This window comes from Rhinoderma darwinii, chromosome 4, assembly GCF_050947455.1.
Source record: "Rhinoderma darwinii isolate aRhiDar2 chromosome 4, aRhiDar2.hap1, whole genome shotgun sequence".
Taxonomy (NCBI): Eukaryota; Metazoa; Chordata; class Amphibia; order Anura; family Rhinodermatidae; genus Rhinoderma; species Rhinoderma darwinii.
The window spans coordinates 173,182,499-173,203,760 of NC_134690.1; the positions used below are offsets into that span (position 1 = coordinate 173,182,499).

Genomic DNA, 21,262 nt, shown 5'->3' on the forward strand with positions numbered 1-21,262 from the left:
CAGTTAAAGCGATTGTGATAAAGGCCTGGATTGGCCGAAACATCCAAATAAATCGCCTGTAAAATAAGTGCCTTCAAAACACTGCTTGAAGAAAAGTATTTGATCTAAAAATACCTTTGTGAAGAAAAAACAAAATAAAAAATATTACATTCATTTATATGCTTGAGTACTTGGGTTGTTTGTTTTACATATATTGTGGGTTGTACAAACCCGAACCATCACAGAACCTGAACATTCCAGCCAGGAGTGCAATCCATCTTTTTTTACCTACATTATATATGTTGAGGTTGTGTTTATTATGGTTTGTAAAAATGTGCTTGGAACTAATATATGATCAAAATACTGAATTACCTAATTATTATATATAACCGGTATGGTCTCTTAATAACCTAGTATTTTTATAATTTATGCTTCAACAATATAGTTGTGAATGTCCTAACCAGATATTCCGGGTCAAAAAGTTTTCTTCTTATTTTTATATAAATACAATAGTTTAGTGGTTTTTAGACTGACTGTTAAAAATATTTGATTTATTCACATTCAGATCTATCACAATGACAACCGAAATAACACTAGCTCATATGGCACTATTAAGAGGAGATGCACTTTGTCTTAGCCTTGGGTCATGTTCATTGACCAACCTATGAAAATCCTGCATTGGTCCCTAACCTTTGCGATAACAGGCTTTCTATGATGGAGGTAGAATCAGATGCTAGTATTGCGAGGAGGTTCAGTTTGCTAACAGGACACTAATCCCCATGGCAGCTGGTTGACATCAATGATACTTTCAATCCTTGTAGGTAGAACACTGAACAAATACAACATTAATTTATTTTTATGGCACATAAAATTAGTGGCAGCGTTAACCCCTCATGTCCAGCATGTCACAACTGGAGATTAAAAAATATGACTACTGATTTATGGCAGTCCAGTCTGTCCAATCAGTACATTATCATACCTATTCCAGATTGCACCAGTTCCAGTGATCATCACAAGCACAGCATTCACATAATGGTGCAGGGCACTTCTGGAAAGAAGGCCAATGAAGGCCACAATAAAATAAACCAACTCCTGCTTACTTCCCCGGAGTTGGAATGGAAGACTCATGATTCAAAATGTTCCGTTTGTGCATTTAAGGTTTTCTGTATGAAACAGATGGCAGTGCTTTTATGAAATCCCAGAATCCTCAGGTGGATGTTGGCTGATATATGACTTATGATTAAGGTCACTTGTCATCACTATCCGAGGGACTGGATTCACGAGGTAGTAGATGCCGACGACTTCTTTCCCACAATTTATTGACATTCGCAGTCTCTGTATCACTACTACTTGTGAAACTGTCTCTGAAACTGGCTAAGGGAGGACGCACTTTAGCACCTTTTGCAGTCACTGAGCCTTCAATAGCCTTGCGAAGCTGAAAAAAGAGTAGATTTTGTTATAGTCTTTTAAGAAAACATCATCTAATACCTCATATATTGACAAAATGTTCCTGCTATATTCATTGTAAAGCGGTTACCTCTCTTAATGTCACCATCCCAATAAGCCTTCCTATGGAGGTGACATAAGCATGGTCCATCCCAAGCAAGGAGAAAACTGTGTGTGCCTGAGAAGAGAATGCACAGGGTAAAGATAATAAAGCAAAATGCAAGAGAAATTAAAAGTAAATAATGATTGCATTCACCAGTTTGACATCAACTGGCTTACTATGTTAAAAGGGGTTTTTCCTTTCTGTTAGGCCTCATGCACACGACCGTATTTTTTTCCTCCCGTAAATACTGGCGTAAATACGGGTCCGGTGTCACACGTATTTGACCCGTTTTGCACCAGTATTTACGGACCCGTGCCTGTAAATACGGGCCCCATGTCACCCGTATTTCACCCGTATTTACGGGCACGTATTCTCTGCAAATTTGCACTGCACTAATCGGCAGCCCCTTCTCTCTATCAGTGCAGGATAGAGAGACGGGGCAGCCCTTTCCGAGGTAAAAGTAAAAGAAATTCATACTTACCCGGCCGTTGCCTTGGTGACGCGTCCCTCCCTTGACATCCAGCCCGACATCCCTGGATGACGCGGCAGTCCATATGACCGCTGCAGCATGTGATTGGCCTGTGATTGGCTGCAGCGGTCACATGGGCTGAAACGTCATCCAGGGATGTCGGGCCGGATGTCGAGAGGGACGCGTCACCAAGGCAACGGCCGAGAGGAAGAAGCAGGAAGTTCTCGGTAAGTATGAACGTCTTTTCTTTTTTTTACAGGTTGCTCTATATTGTGATCGGAATTCACTGTCCAGGGTGCTGAAAGAGTTACTGCCGATCAGTTAACTCTTTCAGCACCCTGGACAGTGACTATTTACTGACGTCGCCTAGCAACGCTGCCGTAATGACGGGTGCACACACGTAGCCACCCGTCATTATGGGAGCTCCATAGACTTCTATGGGCTGCCCGTGCCGTTATTACGGCCTGAAATAGGACATGTTCTATCTTTTTCAACGGCACGGGCACCTTCCCGTAAGAAAGCGGGAAGGTACCCGTGGCCAATAGAAGTCTATGAGCCCGTTATTACGGGTCGTAATCACGACCCGTAATAACGGGAGTTTTTACGGTCGTGTGCATGAGGCCTTAATAAAAGTTTGTTGAAATAAGCACTTTATCTGCTTAATTTTATACTATAAGTTCTGCACCAATTAGATCCTTTTTTAAAAAAACTAATATTTTCTTATGAAAAAAGATACCACAGTACCAAAAAAAATATAAAAAAAAGACCTGTACTTCCTACACATTTTCAATGAAATCCACAATCGTCCCACCTCTCAAACAATGTGGGTACATATACATATATATAAATAAAGAAAAACATTCCATCCTTCTCAAATCTCTCCACAAACCTGGAAATCTCATTTTTTTATTTGCAGATATTTTTACGTATCCAAAACTGCTTTTGTGTCTAGATACCGTTGTTACTTATACCACAACCGTATTCATAGTTGATCACTTTAATAATACTGTCCTTCCACCCTGCAATGGCTGGGCCAGCAACCGCCATCTTTAGTAATACGGGGATCTTGTATCCAGTTGTATTAGCCTAACAGCCAAACAGACAGGGAATCTGGTATTTTTACATTCAGGATCTCTTCTCCCTGAATATTAACATCTGTCCAGAACTTCTTAACCGGTGAACACCCCCAGTACAAATACATAAACTAAGCATCTACTCTGTTACACTTAAGACAATCCTTTCTATTGTTCAGATTAAACCTCCCAATTTTGGGGGGTAAAATTTAAATTTATTATAAAGTACTGAGTTATTTTATGATTGTTTTTATATGAAACTTGGAGAGACTTCTTCAGAAATTCATTCCACACTTTGTCGTGAATCGTGCCTTCCTTTTCCATCTAATCCTACTACTGTGACCTCTCAGGAGTTTATATATATTTGAGATAAGTCCCCTTTATAAATGTGCAAATATTCCAATACGGTACACCCTTAACCTGAAAGGTATTTCTATCCACTGTGGCTCTCACCGCATGTTTAATTTGAGCGGATCTGAAATACGCCCTTCAAGCCACACTACCCTCCTCGCATATTACCTCTAGGTCACTTAAACTACCATCGAAAAAAAATCTGTGCCATATCTTTTATTATAACAATTCCAAAAACTACTATACCCTAATTTATACATTTCATCCATATTTCTATTAAAAGCAAAGGGGTAAACACCATTGCCCCCTTAATCTTAGGTGTCATATTGTACACTTTACACATCAACTTTATATTATCTAGTGCCCTATTCATTCACCTTTAGCTCACCGGTTTCCATAACTTCGTATAGATCCTGAAGGTGTCCCTCACTTTCCTTTGCCAAAAACGGCAAGTGGGAATATTTCATCTCATCTCGCAAAAAATTTAATTTGACCCGACAGATAATACACCCTCCTTCTTTCAATTAAACATCAGTTAGTTGAATTTAATCCTGGCCTTCTTCCCCCTCCAAACTAGCTTTCTAATAAGACCTTCTATCATTTTAAACCACTTTTCCCCTATCCATATGGGACTATTAGTGAGCACATAGAGGCCTTGTTGTAAAATTATAATTTTCGTCAAGGCAATCCTATCCACCATGGACAATGGAAATTTTATCCAAACTTTAATATTAACTTTACGTATCAATGGAAGGTTAAAGATCAATGTAATCGCTGGAAACATTAACTCCCAAGTATTTAAATACCAGATCCTTGAAGAAGCAGATCATGTAGGTGGTGTCTATGTAGTAATCTAGCACTGCATTCAGTGCAAGGTATGTGCACCATAGTCCTTCTCAATTAATTAGAAAACGTTCAAAAAGTTAATTTGTTTCAGTAATTCAGTTCAAAAAGTGAACCTCATATATTATATAGATTCATTACACACAGAGTGATCAAGCATTTTTTTTCTTTTAATGTTGAAGATTATGGCTAACAGTTAATGAAAACCCAAAATTTAGTCTCAGCAAATTAGAAGCTAAGGTAAAAGTTGAAGATTGTAGACTCATGGTGTCACACTCTAATCAGCTAATCAACACAAAACACCTGCAAATGTTTCCTAAGCCTCTAAATGGTCCAACAGTCTGGTTCAGCCACGGGGAAGACTACGGACTTGACAGTTGTCCAGAAGACAGTCATTGACACCCAGGGTTACCCAGGGTTAGTCACAAAAGGACATTGCTAAAGAAGCGGACTGTTCACAGAGTGCTGTATCCAAGCAAATTAGCAACAGGGATAACCGCAGCCTTGAAAGGATTATCAAGAAAAGGCCATTCAAGAATCTGGGGGAAATTCACAAGGAGCAGACTGGGGCTGGAGTCAGTATTTCAAGTGCCACCACACACAGACGTATCCAGGACATGGGCTACAACTGTTGCATTCCTTGAGACAACATCAAAAGCGTTTTACTTGGGCTAAGGAGAAAAAGGACTGGTCTGTTGCTCAGTAGTCCAAAGTCCTGTTTTCAGATGAAAGTAAATTTTGCATTTAATTTGGGTTGCATTTAATTTGGAAATTAAGGTCCCAGAGTCTGGAGGAAGTGTGGAGAGGCATCAATCCAAGGTGCTTGCGGTCCAGTGTGAAGCTTTCACAGTCAGTGGTCCACTGTGTTATATCAAGACCAGAGTCAACGCAGCTGTCTACCAAGAAATTTTAGAGGACTTCATGCTTCCCTGTGCTGACAAGCTTTATGGAGATGCTGATTTTATTTTCCAGCAGAACTTGGCACCTGCCCACACTGCCAAAAGTACCAATACCTGGTTTAATAACTACAGTATCACTGTGCTTTTTTGGCCAGCAAATTCGCCAGACCTAAACCCCATGTAGAATCTATGGGGTATTGTCAAGAGGAAGATGAGACCCCAGACCCAACAATACAGACCAGCTGAAGGCTGCTATCAAAGCAACCAGGGCTTCCATAACACCTCAGCAGTGCCACAGGCTGATTGCCTCCATGCCACGCTGCATTGATGCAGTAATTCATACAAAAGGAGCCCCGACCAAGTATTGAGGGCATATACTGTACATACTATTCAGTAAGCCAACATTTCGGTATTGAAAATAATTTTTGAAATTGGGCTTATTTAATATTTGAATTTTCTGAGAGACTAAATTTTAGGTTTTCATTAACGGTTAGCCATAATCATCAACATTAAAATAAAAAAATTCTGGAAATAGATCATTCTGTGTGTAATGAATATTTATAATATATGATTTTCACTTTTTGAATTGAATTACTGAAATAAATTAACTTTTTGATGATATTCTAATTAATTGAGAAGGTCTAGTATGTACACATATATTGTCCAAGAACATGTTGCATGTAAACAAATAGCATATGTGTGACCGTAACCACAAAAATCTTCATTCTTGAATTGGCTAACAAGAAAGTTACACAGGGTTTACAACGAATGATAGCAAAGCCGAACCAGAAGAATTCAGAATACTTGGTGAGAAAGACATCACTAAATCTATAGGTATATTTCTGCTTATACAAAGCTTTTGCTATGATTCCCACATAAACCGACAGAATCCTGTATACAAACTCTAAGAAAATGTATTCAGTATATGCTTATTTTTCAGGAGAAGCCTGGTCTCTTTTGGTCCATTTATAGATGGATAGATTTAGATAGATAGATAAATAGATAGGGGCCTTGTACTTTATGTAGAGATGTTCTTTCCACCAGCTGAAATGGCGCAGGATCAATTTTGCAGTTGTTGAAATTGATTGTTTCTTCCAGCTGAAGTTCTTCCCATTCCAAAATCTAATGGAACAAAAGAAGTGATAGTTTCACAATTATACCAAGCATACGAATGTGCATGCTTCCTCTACACCAGGGGTCTCAAACTCAGGAGGGTAAACCAGTTTGTCCATTTATGTGTCGCTAAATGCATTCTGGCTGCTCAGTTGGCAGCGTTTGGCAGAAACAACAATGTCAATATTGGGCAGCCCCTTTTTAGATACTGCCACAGTGCCCTCTGTAGATAATGCCACAGGGCACTCTTTAGATGTTGCCACACAACCCCTTTGTAGAAAATGCCACACACACACACCCTATAAATAGTACCACATCCACCCTATAGGAGTGGAATCCCCAGCCAGCGCATTGCTGACGCACTGGCCAGGGATTCCTCTGCTGTAGATAGCGCCCCACACACACCAATATGTTGACAGCACTACAGACCCCTTCGATGTAGGTAGCTCCATTGGGGCTATCTACAGGTGGGGGGGGGGGGCAGTATAGCGCTTTCAAAAGTGGGGTGTGTGGGGTGCTATCTACAGAGGGGGGGCTGCACTACAGGGGACTGGCGGGCCACTGCTCACCACTAATGCGTCGGCAGCGCGGGAAAAGGACTGACGTCATGAAAGAGCGCTCCTCCTTCCGTCTGTTCTCTCTCCCCGCGGGCCGCAGATGAGCCCCAGGGGGCGCATGCGGTCCACGTGTTTGAGACCCCTGCTCTACACCATCCTCATTAACTAGTATTGCATCTTTAATGCTTTTTCCATCAATAAATGCGCATGTTAATGCAAGACATCACTGGAAGAATGAATAACAATTATGTAACATGTTTGGTGCAGTCCATCATTGCCTCTGATGTATGCAATTTCCTAAAAAGCTTTACTTTAATGATTTGTTGGGACTGTGTGCTGTAAGGGGGTGCTCGTTGCTTCTTGACAGCCTAGTAATGTAATAAAGTAATCCAAAATACATTCCACTGTTTATATATTCTGAGATAGTAGAAAGTTGGTACCTCAAGAAAGACCCAATGCAACTGTTCACAGTACCAGGTAAGGGTAACTGTATGTGTCCGGCTTTGTGCATCACTGGTGCAACATCCAGGAAATTGGCTTTTCCCATAATAAACCTAACACTATTCCTTTATTGAGCTACTCCACGCAGCTGGTCCCGGATGGAATTATTAAAGAATATGACAGTTATCCTTTTTTTATTTAAAAGGAGATACACAAACAGGAAAGTAGTTAATCTAAAATATTTGGTATAAGATATAAACATTTTCTAGTGGGTTATAAGAAATGAAGCAACCTTGTGGGTGAAAATCAATAATCTAGCTGTAATCATGATGGTCCATGCTTGTGCCCATTTTTGGTCACAGATGTACTTGGTGAATTGATATTTCACAATAAGGGTATAATATACTATTATACACAGTCGAGTCACATTATTATGACCATCAGCTAATATCCAGAGTAACCACCGTGTGCAGCCCGGACAGCAGCTAGACGGGCTGGGAGTGACTCAATAAGGTGCTGGTAGGTTGTCTCAGGTATCTGGAGCCATGCTGACTGCAGTGCATCCCACATTTGCTGGAGGGTGCGTGCGGGAGGATCCATAGAGAGAACAAGACAATCGAGGTGGTCCCACAGATGCTCAATTGGTTTCAAGTCTGGCAAATTAGGGGGCCAGGGAAGTACTTGGAAGTCTTGGTCGTACTCTTCCAACCACTGTCGGACATTTCTAGACATGTGAAATGTTGCATTGTCTTGCTGGAAGATTCCATCTGCCCCAGGGAAGACAAACAGCATGTATGGGTGGACGTGAACTGCAACGATGGATTCATACCCAAATCAGTTCAAAGTGCCTTCCATATGGATAAGTGGGCCCAGAAAATGCCATGAAAAAATTCCCCAAACCATAACGCTGCCGCCACCAGCTTGTGTTCTTCCGGCAATGGTTGCAGGGTGTTCTCTGATTTATCTCGCCGGACACACCAATGTCTATCCATTTGATGAAGCAAAAAACGTGACTAATCGGAGAAGGCAACCCTTTGCCAATCATCGGTGGTCCAATTCCGATACAGCCGTGCAAATTGAAGTCCGATGCACCTTTGTTAGCATAGGAGCAGTGACCATCCGTCTGCTTTGGAGCCCCATACGCAGTAAGATTCGCTGAATTGATGTTTTAGACACACATCTGGTAGCCCTCTAATTGATGTTCATGGTGAGCTGCTCCACTGTAGCCTGTCGTTCGGCCCTTGTGCACCTTCGTAGCCGGCATATACCTCTCACATCAATGGTACGTGGAGCTCCGCAGTTTCCACGTCAGTTATTCCCAATCGTGCCATTTGTCCACACACACTATACACTTTCACCACAGCAGCACGCGAACAGTTCACAAACTGTGCTGTTTGAGAAATACTGCCACCCTGGGCCCAAAAGCCAATAATAATTCCTTTTTGCAACTCTGATAAATCGCCCCTTTTACCCTTGGCAACAACGAGTGATATGTGTTCAGGCAGCTTATCACACACCCTATATAGCCACCAAACCAGCCCACGACACATCATATCCATTATACGATACGCGCTGCTGACATCGAAAGTAGGGGGTGGTCATAATAATGTGACTTGACAGTGTATAATAAGCATGTATGTTATATAGTTACATAGTTAGCACAGTTGAAAAAAGATATATGTCCATCAGGTTCAACCAAGGGATGGGAGAGATTTATTTAGACATCTCTCCTCAAGATTAAATAAATGTAATTCTCAATAGTTAGGAGTCCAGTGTATTCATGAGGGAAGCACTTTCTCCGTCCTCCTCAAAGTAATTGACGGGCTTCTGTAAATCAACGCTGAGAAGGGTGGGGGCGGGGGTGCATTCCTATCATGAATACACCAGACTTATAACTTTGAGTCCAGTGTATTCTTTAAACACTTCTATTTGCCAAACGGCACAATATTTGTTTGTGCCGTTTAGGCCAATAGTATAGCAGACCTGTCCCAATACTATGCTGCCCATTTATTTGGAAACATAGTCTGATGACAGATCCACTTTAATGAAGTAACAAAGGGGTAGAGGCACAAACATGTCGAGAGTGTAACCAATTAATGTCAGACTCACCTGTGATTGTGTCATTGTCTCTATCTCATCCATATCTTCTCCCTAAAATACAACATCTATTTTACTTTTAGTCACATGGGACAACAGATAAATAAATATGGAAGGCGATAAACTGACTGAATATTGCTCTTCCTAAGAGGATTTAATTAGAATTAGTAACGTCTTTAATTTGATTCATCACATAAATGATACGGATAGCTTGTGTTATCATATAAGTGAACGGCATGCACAGATTAAACAAGCACAATGTATATGATAAAAGTTGCAGTAGATAAGTAGCAATGTGATTTGGAAAAACATACTACAGATTAGTTGCTTACTTACCTTCTTACAGAGTCGTATCCCTTTGGACTTAACCTTTGAGGGAGATTCAGGATTCTCGGCAAACTTATGTTAGCAACAACACAGAAAACAAATTTGAGCACTGCATGGTGAGTAACAATAAAATTAAGGGGCAAATACAGGGGGGAGGGGGGTTAGTTGGTGAGTAATATCAGAAACAGGTCTGAGTGACCGAAGGAAATACACTATATATGAGAGCGAAAGCTCTGAACAAAACATGCAGCACAGGAAGGGTGAAAGTAATTGTGCAGTATGGATGCCTCCTTACCTCCATATTTTCACTGAAGTCTTTGGCACAGAATATATTTTTCAAGGCAGCTACAGAATTATCAGAATCATCTATAAGAAAAAGAGAACAGATCTTTAACTGCTCTTTTCTTGCTGCAAATCAGATGCCTACTGAGTGTTTTCCAGTACCTTGGGAATGTTCTGTCAGGATACTCTGGTTGCGTTTCAGAGCTGGTTTAAGGGGTTTCCGACATTCCCCTACTCGTGGTGGAGAAAATGAGGACTCCTCTGTTTCTATCTAAAGAAGAATAACAATTTAAATATATGTAATGCCACTAACACATGGAAGGAAAGGTACTTGCTTAGCACAAACTGATCTAAAAACAATACTGTGACTGAAGACAAGTTTTGTTGAAGGTTTTGCAGTCACAAGAATTTAGAAAGACGAAAGCAGATCAGAAACCACTAAACATATCGGGGAAAGCATTCCTAGTTACAGCACACTTGTCACCACTGATATCATACTCCCCGACACTAGGAATCCTTGTTACTGCACACTTGTCACCACTGATATACTCCCCGACACTAGCAATCCTTGTTACTGCACACTTGTCACCACTGATATACTCCCCGACACTAGCAATCCTTGTTGCAGCACACTTGTCACCACTGATATCATACTAGTCTACACTAGCAATCCTAGTTACAGCACACTTTTCACCACTGATATCATACTAGTCTACACTAGCAATCCTAGTCACAGCACACTTGTCACCACAGATATCATACTCTTCTACACTAGCAATCCTTGTTGCAGCACACTTGTCACAACTGATATCATACACCCCTACACTAGCAATCCTAGTCATAGCCCACTTGTCACCATTGATATCATAATCCTCTACACTGGCAATCCTAATCACATCACACTTGCCACAACTGATATACTCATTTACACTAGCAATCCTTGTTACAGCACACTTGTCACCACGGATATCATATCCTCTACACTAGAAATCCTAGTTGCAGCACACTTGTCACCACTGATATCATAGAACCTGACCCTAGCAATCCCACTTGTCACAACTGATATCATAATCGTCTACACTAGCAATCCTAGTTACAGCACACTTGTAACAACAAATATCATACGCCGCGACACTAGCAATCCTAGTCACAGCACACTTGTCACCACTGATATCATACACCCCGACACTAGCAATCCTAGTTCCAGCACACTTTTCACCACTGATAACATACTCTTCTACACTAGCAATCCTAGTCTCAGCACACAACTGATATCATACCTTTAAACTAAAGGGTAGAAAGACCGCAGCACATGCAGTAATCAAGGCATCAAAAAGGTGTCTTTATTTCACCATAAATTGCGAAAAATTTCGACCCAAGTGAGGGTCTTTCTCAAGCAAGTCGTTATTTATGGTGAAATAAAGACACCTTTTTTATACCTTGATTACTGCGTGTGCTACGGTCTTTTTACCCTTTTGTGTCTATTTTGGAGTTGGATTGGCTATGACTCGACACTGCCTGAACCGATTGAAACTTTCTCCTGTTTAAACGCTCCCTATGAATGCTCTCTGGGACTGTGATGTGCTGCTGATCTCTCTCTTTGGATACCTCTACACTAGCAATCCATGTTACAGCACACTTGTCACCACTGATATCATACTCCCTGAGACTAGCAATCCTATCCACAGCACATGTGTAACCACTGATATCATACTCGTCTACACTAATAATCCTAGTTACAGCACACTTGTCACCACTGATATCATACTCCTCTACACTAGCAAACCTAGTCACAGTACACTTGTCACAACTGATATCATACTCGTCTACACTAGTAATCTTAGTTACAACACACTTGTCACCATTAATATCATACTCCTCTACACTATCAATCCTAGTCGTAGACAGCACACTTTTCACTACTGATATCATACTCCGTCACTAGAAATTCTTTTTACAGCACACTTGTCACCACTGATATCATACTCCCCGACACTATCACTCCTAGTCACAGCACACTTGTCACCACAGATATCATACTCCTCTACACTAGCAATCCTAGTCACAGCACACTTTTCACCACTGATATCATACTCCCTGACACTAGCAATCCTTGTTACAGCACATTTGTCACCACTGATATCATACTTGTCTACACTAGCAATCCTAGTTACAGCACACTTGTCACCACTGATATCATACACCCATACACTAGTAATCCTAGTTACAGCACATTTGTCACCTCTGATATCATACAACCCTACACTAGTAATCCTAGTTACAGCACAATTTTCACCACTGACAACATGAATAATGAAAATAACCTTTATTAAAGGAATGTAGCCTATATTCTAAAAACAACCCATGAGCCCAGAAATGTTATCACTTATAGATGTAATGGTTAGTCTCAGCTAACAGAAGTAGAATATACTGTCTATACTAGTTGGCAGACCGCTATCCCAGGATTGATTCTGAGCTGATATGTTAAAAACATTCAACAAACCCCCCCGACATGTTTCGCCGAGATAGCATCCTCAGGGGTGCAATGGAGCAAAGGCGACGGAAACAGCGCCAGGACCCATATATACTGAGACTCAAGTGGAATAAATAATAATTGTTAGCATTGAATAGAGCTGTTGCCTCTCCTATACTACTGATAAATCAAAGTATACATAGGTTGCAGTAATGCACAGACTCTAGTATACAATAAAAAAATCCCAGATAAAGGGGTCCACATATAAAACGGTAGCTACAGAAAAAATAAACACCAAATTGTCTATCCTTGTTCAGAATAACAAAAGAAAAAGTTACACCTAGTGAATATACAGTTAGGTCCAGAATTATTTCGACAGTGACACACGTTTTGTCATTTTAGCTGTTTACCAAAACATATTGAATATACAGTTATATAATCAATATGGGCTTAAAGTGCAGACTCTCAGCTCTAATTTGAGGGTATTCACATCCTAATTTGAGGAAGGGTTTAGGAATTAAAGCTCTTTAATATGCAGCTACCTCTTTTTCAAGGGACCAAACGTAATTGGACAATTATCTCAAAAGCTATTTAGTGGGCTGCATAGGCTATCCCCTCATTAATCCATCATCAATTAAGCAGGTAAAAGGTCTGGAGTTGATTCCAGGTGTGGCATTTGCATTTGGAAGCTGTTGCTTTGAACCCACAACATGAGGTCAAAGGAGCTCTCAATGCAAGTGAAACAGACCATTGTTAGGCTGAAAAAAAATGAAGAAATCCAACAGAGATATAGCACAAATGTTAGGAGTGGCCAAATCAACAGTTTGGTACATTCTTGGGAAAAAAAGAGCGCACTGGTGATCTCGTGAACTCCAAAAGGCCCGGACGTCCACGGAAAACAACAGTGGTGGATGATCGCAGAATCCTTTCTATGGTGAATAAAAACCTCTTCACAACATCTACCCAAGTGAAGAACACTCTCCTGGAAGTAGGTGTGTCAGTATCTGAGTCTACCATAAAAGAGAAGACTTCATGAAAGCAAATACAGAGGTTTCACCACAAGGTGCAAACCATTGATCAGCCTCAAAAATAGAAAGGCCAGATTACACTTTGCCAAACAACATCTAAAGAAGCCGCCCAGTTCTAAAACTAATATCAACCTGTACCAGAATGATGGGAGGAAGAAAGTATGGAAAAGGCTTGGAACGGCTCATGATCCAAAGCACACCACATCCTCTAAAACATGGTCGACGCAGTGTGATGGCATGGGCATGCATGGCTGCCAAAGGCACTGGGTCACTAGTGTTTATTGATGATGTGACTGAAGACAGAAGCAGCCGGATAAATTCTAGTGTTCAGGGATATACTTTCTGCTCAGATTCAACCAAATGCAGCAAGGTTGATTGGACGTCGCTTCACAGTACATATGGACAATGACCCAAAACATACTGCGAAAGCAACCCAGGAGTATTTTAAGGCAAAGAACTGGAATATTCGGCAATGGCCAAGTCAATCACCAGATCTGAACCCGATCGAGCATGCATTTCATGTGCTTAAGACAAAACTTAAGGCAGAAAGACCCACAAACAAGCAAATGAAGACAGCTGAAGTAAAGACCTGGGAAACCATCCCAAAGGAGGAAACCCAGCGTGTGGTGATGTACATGGGTTCCAGACTTCAGGCAGTCATTGCCTGCAAAGGATTCTCTACAGAATATTAAAAAAAACACATTTTATGTATGGTACTGTTAATTTGTCCAATTACTTTTAAGCCCTTCAAATGACGAAGCTGTGTAGAAAAATGATTGCAATTCCTAAACGTTTCACAGGATATTTTTGTTCAACCCATTGAATTAAACCTGAAAGTCTATACTTCGATTGCATCTCAGTTGTTTCATTTCAAATCCAATGTGGTGGCAGCCGGAGCCCAAATCATGAAGATTGTGTAACTGTAAAGGATCTGCCAGGCACTGCTTCGGGGTTAACTCCCAGAATTAATCAGTCAACACCTGAGTGTACATCCCTGAGACAGACACCAGCTTCCTCCACTCAGGCTGGCAGGCTTAGGAGTGGGAGAGCCTATCGCAGCCTGGCCAGACTCAGCTAGCTCCCGCCCTCGGTCTATTTAAGCCTGCTCTTCCTGTCCATCTGTGCTTGTGAATTCTTTCCTTGAGGTTTCCTGGCCCAGCTACAGCTCCTGCTATTTTTGATCCTGCTCCATACAGACCACGGCTTACCGACTACTCTTCTGCTTTTCGCTTTGTACCTCGCACTCTCCTGGCTTGACTCGGCTCGTTCACTACTCTGTTGCTCACGGTGTTTCCGCGAGCAACTGCCCATTTCCCTTGCTTGTATTCCCTTGTTTGTTTGTCGTGTTTGTCATGCACGTACTGAGCGCAGGGACCGCCGCCCAGTTGTGCATGACAAACACGACAAACAAACAAGGGAATACAAGCAAGGGAAATGGGCAGTTGCTCGCGGAAACACCGTGAGCAACAGAGTAGTGAACGAGCCGAGTCAAGCCAGGAGAGTGCGAGGTACAAAGCGAAAAGCAGAAGAGTAGTCGGTAAGCCGTGGTCTGTATGGAGCAGGATCAAAAATAGCAGGAGCTGTAGCTGGGCCAGGAAACCTCAAGGAAAGAATTCACAAGCACAGATGGACAGGAAGAGCAGGCTTAAATAGACCGAGGGCGGGAGCTAGCTGAGTCTGGCCAGGCTGCGATAGGCTCTCCCACTCCTAAGCCTGCCAGCCTGAGTGGAGGAAGCTGGTGTCTGTCTCAGGGATGTACACTCAGGTGTTGACTGATTAATTCTGGGAGTTAACCCCGAAGCAGTGCCTGGCAGATCCTTTACAGTAACTGTCCACATAATTTTGGACATAACTGTATATTAATGTTTTAGATCTCTCCTCATCTCAATAGATACATTCACTTGATATTACCTTAAGATATAAATAAAAATTGTTTTGGTTTTTGATTATCACTGGATAATTAACTTATACAAAAAATGCATTTACAACATACAAGTAATGTGCATGTAGCATATGTTATATATTTGGATTTTTTTTTAAAAAATATGGATGATTTCAGATGAAGGCAGAGTCAGACTATTAAATCGACAGATCCAGCAGGCCTCTGTCTGCAATAATTTCCTGTCAAGATTTCCCCGTATGGGGCCTAAATTCTTCTGACATATCTGCCAAAATTTCAAGACTTTGGAGTCGCCATTGTGTACAAACCTGACATGTCGAGACAGTGGTGTATCAGCTTGAGTATTGATTGAGCTGATGTGTTTTGAAATCTGTCTCCTTAATTGCTGAATATTTTTCCCTACATACATTTTTGGACATGGGCTAATAGCCCCACCGAAAGAACTTTGGCAATTAAGAAACTGTCTGATGATCTTACCACCTACTGGATTTCCAAAATTCTTCATAGTTGGCAGGAAATGACAAAAAGAACATCTACCACAGGGATGGGATCTGAAAATGTTTGACCTCAGCCACCTACTTGGACCGCCACTTTGATTAGCGAGATGGCTATGAATGAGAATATCACTACGTTTTTGTCCTCTCCGGTATGTTACAGATGGTTTTTTTGTAAAGACTCCTTATACATCTGGATCCGCGTAAAGTAAAGGCCAGTATCATCTGAGTATTTAAGTAACTTGATAGGTATGTGTATCGAAAGTTCCAATGCAGCTTATTATTTTAGGTGAATCTAATTTTGAAGTATTACCTAACAGTTCTCTTCTGTCAGTCGCCCTAGTCCTGGCACACACTATGTGAAGTGGTTTCTTTGGGTAGCCTCTAGCCTGAAACCTGAGATACAGTAGATCGCATTCTTTTTAAAAATTCTCCTCGTCAGAACAGTTCCTTCTGGTTCTTGAATATTGTCCAACTGGTATTCCCCTCTAAGTGTCGGTAGATGCCAGCTGTTCCAATGCAAAAAATAATTTGTAGCTATAGTTTTCCGATAAATTGTAGTAGAGACGCTGCCACCAGGCTCCAGGGAAATCCTTAGATCGAAGAAATTTATAGTTTTGGGATGAATCTCAGAAGAGATATTTATCCCTATCTCATTGCTGTTTAGTATCGTAACAAAATCATTAAACAGACCCAGATCACCATCTCAAAGTATCAAAACGTCATCTCTATATCTTCCCCAAAACAAAATGTGACTGGTGAAAAAAAAGCAAATCATCAGAAAGACATGGACATCTTCCAACCACCCTAAGAACAAATTTGCGTAGGCTAGTGCACAGATTGTACCCATAGCGGTACCTTTTATTTGGTGATAATATTTCCCATCAAAAATGAAATAATTAATTGTCAGTACAAAATCTAAGAGTGTAATAACAAAATAATTGTGTTATTGAAATTGAGCGCCCTTAGTGCAAATAAAATGTTGAACTGCAGTAAGTCCAAGCTTGTGATGGATACTGGTATAGGGATTCGACATCAAGACTTGCAATTAATGTGGTTGGTGTTTCATGTATTTCCTGGAGTCTGGTGAACGTGTGTAATGATGGGGGTAGGGAAACAGACAAGTGAGCCCTAATCTACCCGCCACTCAGTCCCTGCCTACTTGCAACGACCCGCCCTAGGCGACGGGGTACAACTGGGCGACGGTCCCTACACTCAATAAGTGCACGACAGACAAACAGACAAGGGAACACAGTACCTAAGGGAAACGGGGCAGTTGCCCACGGCAACACCATGAGCAACAAGAGTAGTAAACGAGCCGAGTCAAACCAGGAGAGTACGAGGTGCCAAACGCAGAGCAGGAGAGTAGTGAACAAGCCGAGTCAAACCAGGAGAGCACGAGGTACCAAACGCAGAGCAGGAGAGTAGTCAGCAAGCCAGGGTCAATACGAAGCAGGGACAAATAGTACAAGAAGCTGCAGCAGGGCCAGGAAACCAACAGAGAAGATTCACAAGCAAGGAGGAACAGGAAAGGCAGGTATAAATAGACAGAGGGCGGGAGCTACCTCCGTCTGGCCAGTCTGCGATAGGCTCTCCCACTCCTAAGCCTGCCATCCTGAGTGGTGGAAGATGGAGTCAGTCTCACAGACCTAGAAGCAGGTGCAGACTGATTACCTATGGGCGTTGATAAAGAAGCTGTGCCTGGCAGATCCTTTACAGTACCCCTCCTTTTATGAGGGGCCACCGGACCCTTTCTAAGTGGACCTGGTTTATTGGGGAAACGAAGGTGGAACCTCCTGACCAATATCCCAGCGTGAACATCCCGGGCGGGTACCCACGTCCTCTCCTCAGGCCCGTATCCTCTCCAATGGACCAGGTACTGGAGGGAGCCTTGGACCATCCTGCTGTCCACAATCTTGGCCACCTCGAATTCTACCCTCTCAGGGGTGAGAACAGGGACCGGAGGTTTCCTCGAGGGAGCCAAGGACGGGGAGCAGCGTTTAAGGAGGGAGGCATGAAACACGTCGTGTACTCGAAAAGATGGGGGCAACTCCAGTCGGAAGGAGATTGTCTCGGGTTTAGCCTCCGGGCAGATTCTAGGAAAACCAGATTCTTGTGGTCGGTAAGGACCGTTACCTGGTGCCAAGCCCCCTCCAGGAAGTGGCGCCACGCTTCAAATGCCCATTTAATGGCTAAGAGTTCGCGGTTGCCAATATCATAGTTACTTTCAGTGGGCGAAAACTTCCTGGAGAAGTAGGCACTGGGACGGAGATGGGTGAGGGACCTGGTACCCTGGGACAAGACAGCCCCCACTCCCACCTCGGACGCGTCAACCTCCACGATAAACGGCTCCATTTGGTTGGGCCGAACAAGCACCGGGGCCGAGATAAAGCACTTCTTAAGGACCTCAAAAGCCTGGACAGCCTCAGGAGGCCAGTGGAGGAGATCAGCACCTTTGCGAGTGAGATCCGTAAGAGGCTTAGCGATGACCGAGAAGTTAGCAATAAATCTCCTGTAATAATTAGCGAACCCCAGGAAGCACTGTAACGCCTTCAGGGAGGCAGGTTGGACCCATTCCGCCACAGCCTGGACCTTGGCGGGGTCCATGCAGAATTCATGAGGAGGATTTGACCCAAAAATTGTATCTCCTGCACCCAAACACACATTTTTCAGTCTTCACAAACAGTTTGTTTTCCCGAAGGACCTGGAGCACCTTCCTGACATGCTCAATGTGGGAGGACCAGTCCTTGGAAAACACAAGTATGTCATCAAGGTACACTACAAGAAATACCCCCAGGTAGTCTCTTAAAATCTCATTTATGAAATTCTGGAAGACCGCGGGGGCATTACACAACCCAAAGGGCATGACGAGGTATTCTAAATGACATTCGGGCGTGTTAAACGCAGTCTTCCACTCATCCCCCTCTTTGATGCGGATAAGGTTATAAGCCCCCCGTAGATCAAACTTAGAGAACCATTGGGCCCCCTGAACCTGATTAAAGAGATCAGGAATCAAAGGAAGGGGATACTGGTTCCTCACACTGACATTATTCAAGTTTCGGTAGTCAATGCATGGCCTAAGACCACCATCCTTCTTCCCAACGAAGAAGAAGCCAGCACCTACCGGAGAAGTAGAGGGGCGAATGTAAACCTTGGCCAGGCATTCCTGGATATACTCTCTCATGGCTTCATGTTCGGGACAAGAGAGATTAAATATCCTACCCTTAGGGAGCTTAGCTCCTGGTACCAAATCGATAGCGCAATCGTATTCTCTATGAGGGGGTAACACTTCGGAGGCCTCCTTAGAGAAAACATCAGCGAAGTCCTGAACAAACTCAGGTAGCGTGTTCACCTCCTCAGGGGGAGAAATAGAATTAACAGAAAAACATGATGTCACGCATTCATTACCCCATTTGGTAAGATCCCCAGTATTCCAGTCATACGTGGGATTATGCAACTGCAACCAGGGAAGGCCTAAAACCAAATCGGACGATAATCCCTGCATTAACAGTACAGAGCACTGCTCCAAATGCATGGAGCCAACAAGGAGTTCAAAAACAGGGGTATGCTGTGTAAAATAACCATTAGCAAGAGGAGTGGAGTCGATACCCACTACCGGGACAGGTTTAGGCAAATCAATCAAAGGCATAGCCAGAGACATAGCAAATTTCACAGACATGATATTAGCAGAAGACCCTGAATCCACGAAGGCACTGCCGGTAGCAGACCTACCACCAAAAAAGACCTGAAAGGGAAGCAAGATTTTATTACGTTTCATATTTACGGGAAATACCTGTGCGCCCAAGTGACCTCCCCGATGATCACTTAGGCGCGGAAGTTCCTCCGGCTGCTTATTCTTACGCCCAGGACAGTTGTTCACTTGATGCTTGTCATCCCCACAGTAGAAGCAGAGACCATTCTTCCTGCGGAACTCTCTACGTTGTTGGGGGGACACGGAGGCCCCGAGTTGCATAGGTACCTCTGAGTCTTCCGTGGAAGAACGAAGCAACGGAACCTCGGGAGGCATCATGGGGGAGTCAGAGGAGAAAACACCAAGATGTTCAAGTCGTCGTTCCCTGAGACGTCGGTCAAGTCGTACCGCTAAAGCCATAACCTGGTCTAGGGAGTCAGAAGAGGGGTAGCTAACTAGCAGGTCTTTCAGGGCGTTCGAGAAGGCCCAACCTAAACTGGCACCTTAAGGCAGGGTCATTCCACCGAGAAGCTACGCACCACTTCCTAAAGTCAGAACAATACTCCTCAACAGGTCTCTTACCCTGACGTAAGGTCACCAGCTGACTCTCGGCAAAGGCAGTCTTGTCAGTCTCGTCATAAATGAGTCCGAGAGCAGAAAAGAAAAGATCAACGGAGGAAAGTTCAGGGGCGTCAGGAGCCAAGGAGAAGGCCCATTCTTGGGGCCCCTCCAGGAGCTGGGACATAATTATACCCACCCGCTGGCTCTCAGAACCTGAGGAGTGGGGCTTTAAGCGAAAATAGAGCCTACAACTCTCCCGAAAGGAGAGAAAAGTCTTCCGGTCCCCTGAGAACCGGTCAGGCAACTTGAGGTGGGGTTCAAGAGGTGAGGTGAGGGGCACTACCATGGTAGCATCAGGCTGGTTGACCCTCTGAGCCAGGGCCTGGACCTGTAGGGAGAGACCCTGCATTTGCTGAGCCAGGGTCTCAAGGGGGTCCATAGTAGTGTCAGGGACCAGGGTAGACTAGGTATACTGGCTTGTGAATATGTAATGATGGGGGTAGGGAAACAGACAAGTGAGCCCTAATCTACCCGCCACTCAGTCCCTGCCTACTTGCAACGACCCGCCCTAGGCGATGGGGTACAACTGGGCGACGGTCCCTACACTCAATAAGTGCACGACACACAAACAGACAAGGGAACACAGAACCTAAGGGAAACGGGGCAGTTGCCCACGGCAACACCGTGAGCAACAAGAGTCGTAAACGAGCCGAGTCAAACCAGGAGAGTACGAGGTGCCAAACGCAGAGCAGGGGAGTAGTGAACAAGCCGAGTCAAACCAGGAGAGCACGAGGTACCAAACGCAGAGCAGGAGAGTAGTCAGCAAGCCAGGGTCAATACGAAGCAGGGACAAATAGTAGAAGAAGCTGCAGCAGGGCCAGGAAACCAACAGAGAAGATTCACAAGCAAGGAGGAACAGGAAAGGCAGGTATAAATAGACAGAGGGCGGGAGCTAGCTCCGTCTGGCCAGGCTGCGATAGGCTCTCCCACTCCTAAGCCTGCCATCCTGAGTGGTGAAAGATGGAGTCAGTCTCACAGACCTAGAAGCAGGTGCAGACTGATTACCTATGGGCGTTGATAAAGAAGCTGTGCCTGGCAGATCCTTTACAACATGTCTTCGATGTCTTTCAAGTAC

The 21,262-nt window shown here is 43.3% G+C and overlaps 1 protein-coding gene across 2 annotated transcripts in view; it reads right to left on the bottom strand.

The window, feature by feature from the left end:
- Window positions 1-513: 513 nt before the first annotated feature.
- Window positions 514-21,262, bottom strand: part of CLCN2 (chloride voltage-gated channel 2) — a 202,695-nt gene continuing 181,946 nt past the window's right edge. The window contains exons 18-24 of one of the 2 annotated variants that reach the window (XM_075861910.1): window positions 10,143-10,251; window positions 9,994-10,064; window positions 9,708-9,770; window positions 9,384-9,425; window positions 6,181-6,285; window positions 1,517-1,603; window positions 514-1,414 (exon numbers count right to left, since the gene is read on the bottom strand). In XM_075861910.1, the coding sequence (XP_075718025.1) occupies window positions 1,226-1,414; window positions 1,517-1,603; window positions 6,181-6,285; window positions 9,384-9,425; window positions 9,708-9,770; window positions 9,994-10,064; window positions 10,143-10,251 (666 nt within the window). In that variant the 3' untranslated portion in view covers window positions 514-1,225. The remainder of the gene's footprint in view (window positions 1,415-1,516; window positions 1,604-6,180; window positions 6,286-9,383; window positions 9,426-9,707; window positions 9,771-9,993; window positions 10,065-10,142; window positions 10,252-21,262) is intronic. The other variant, XM_075861911.1, reaches the window with a different exon arrangement.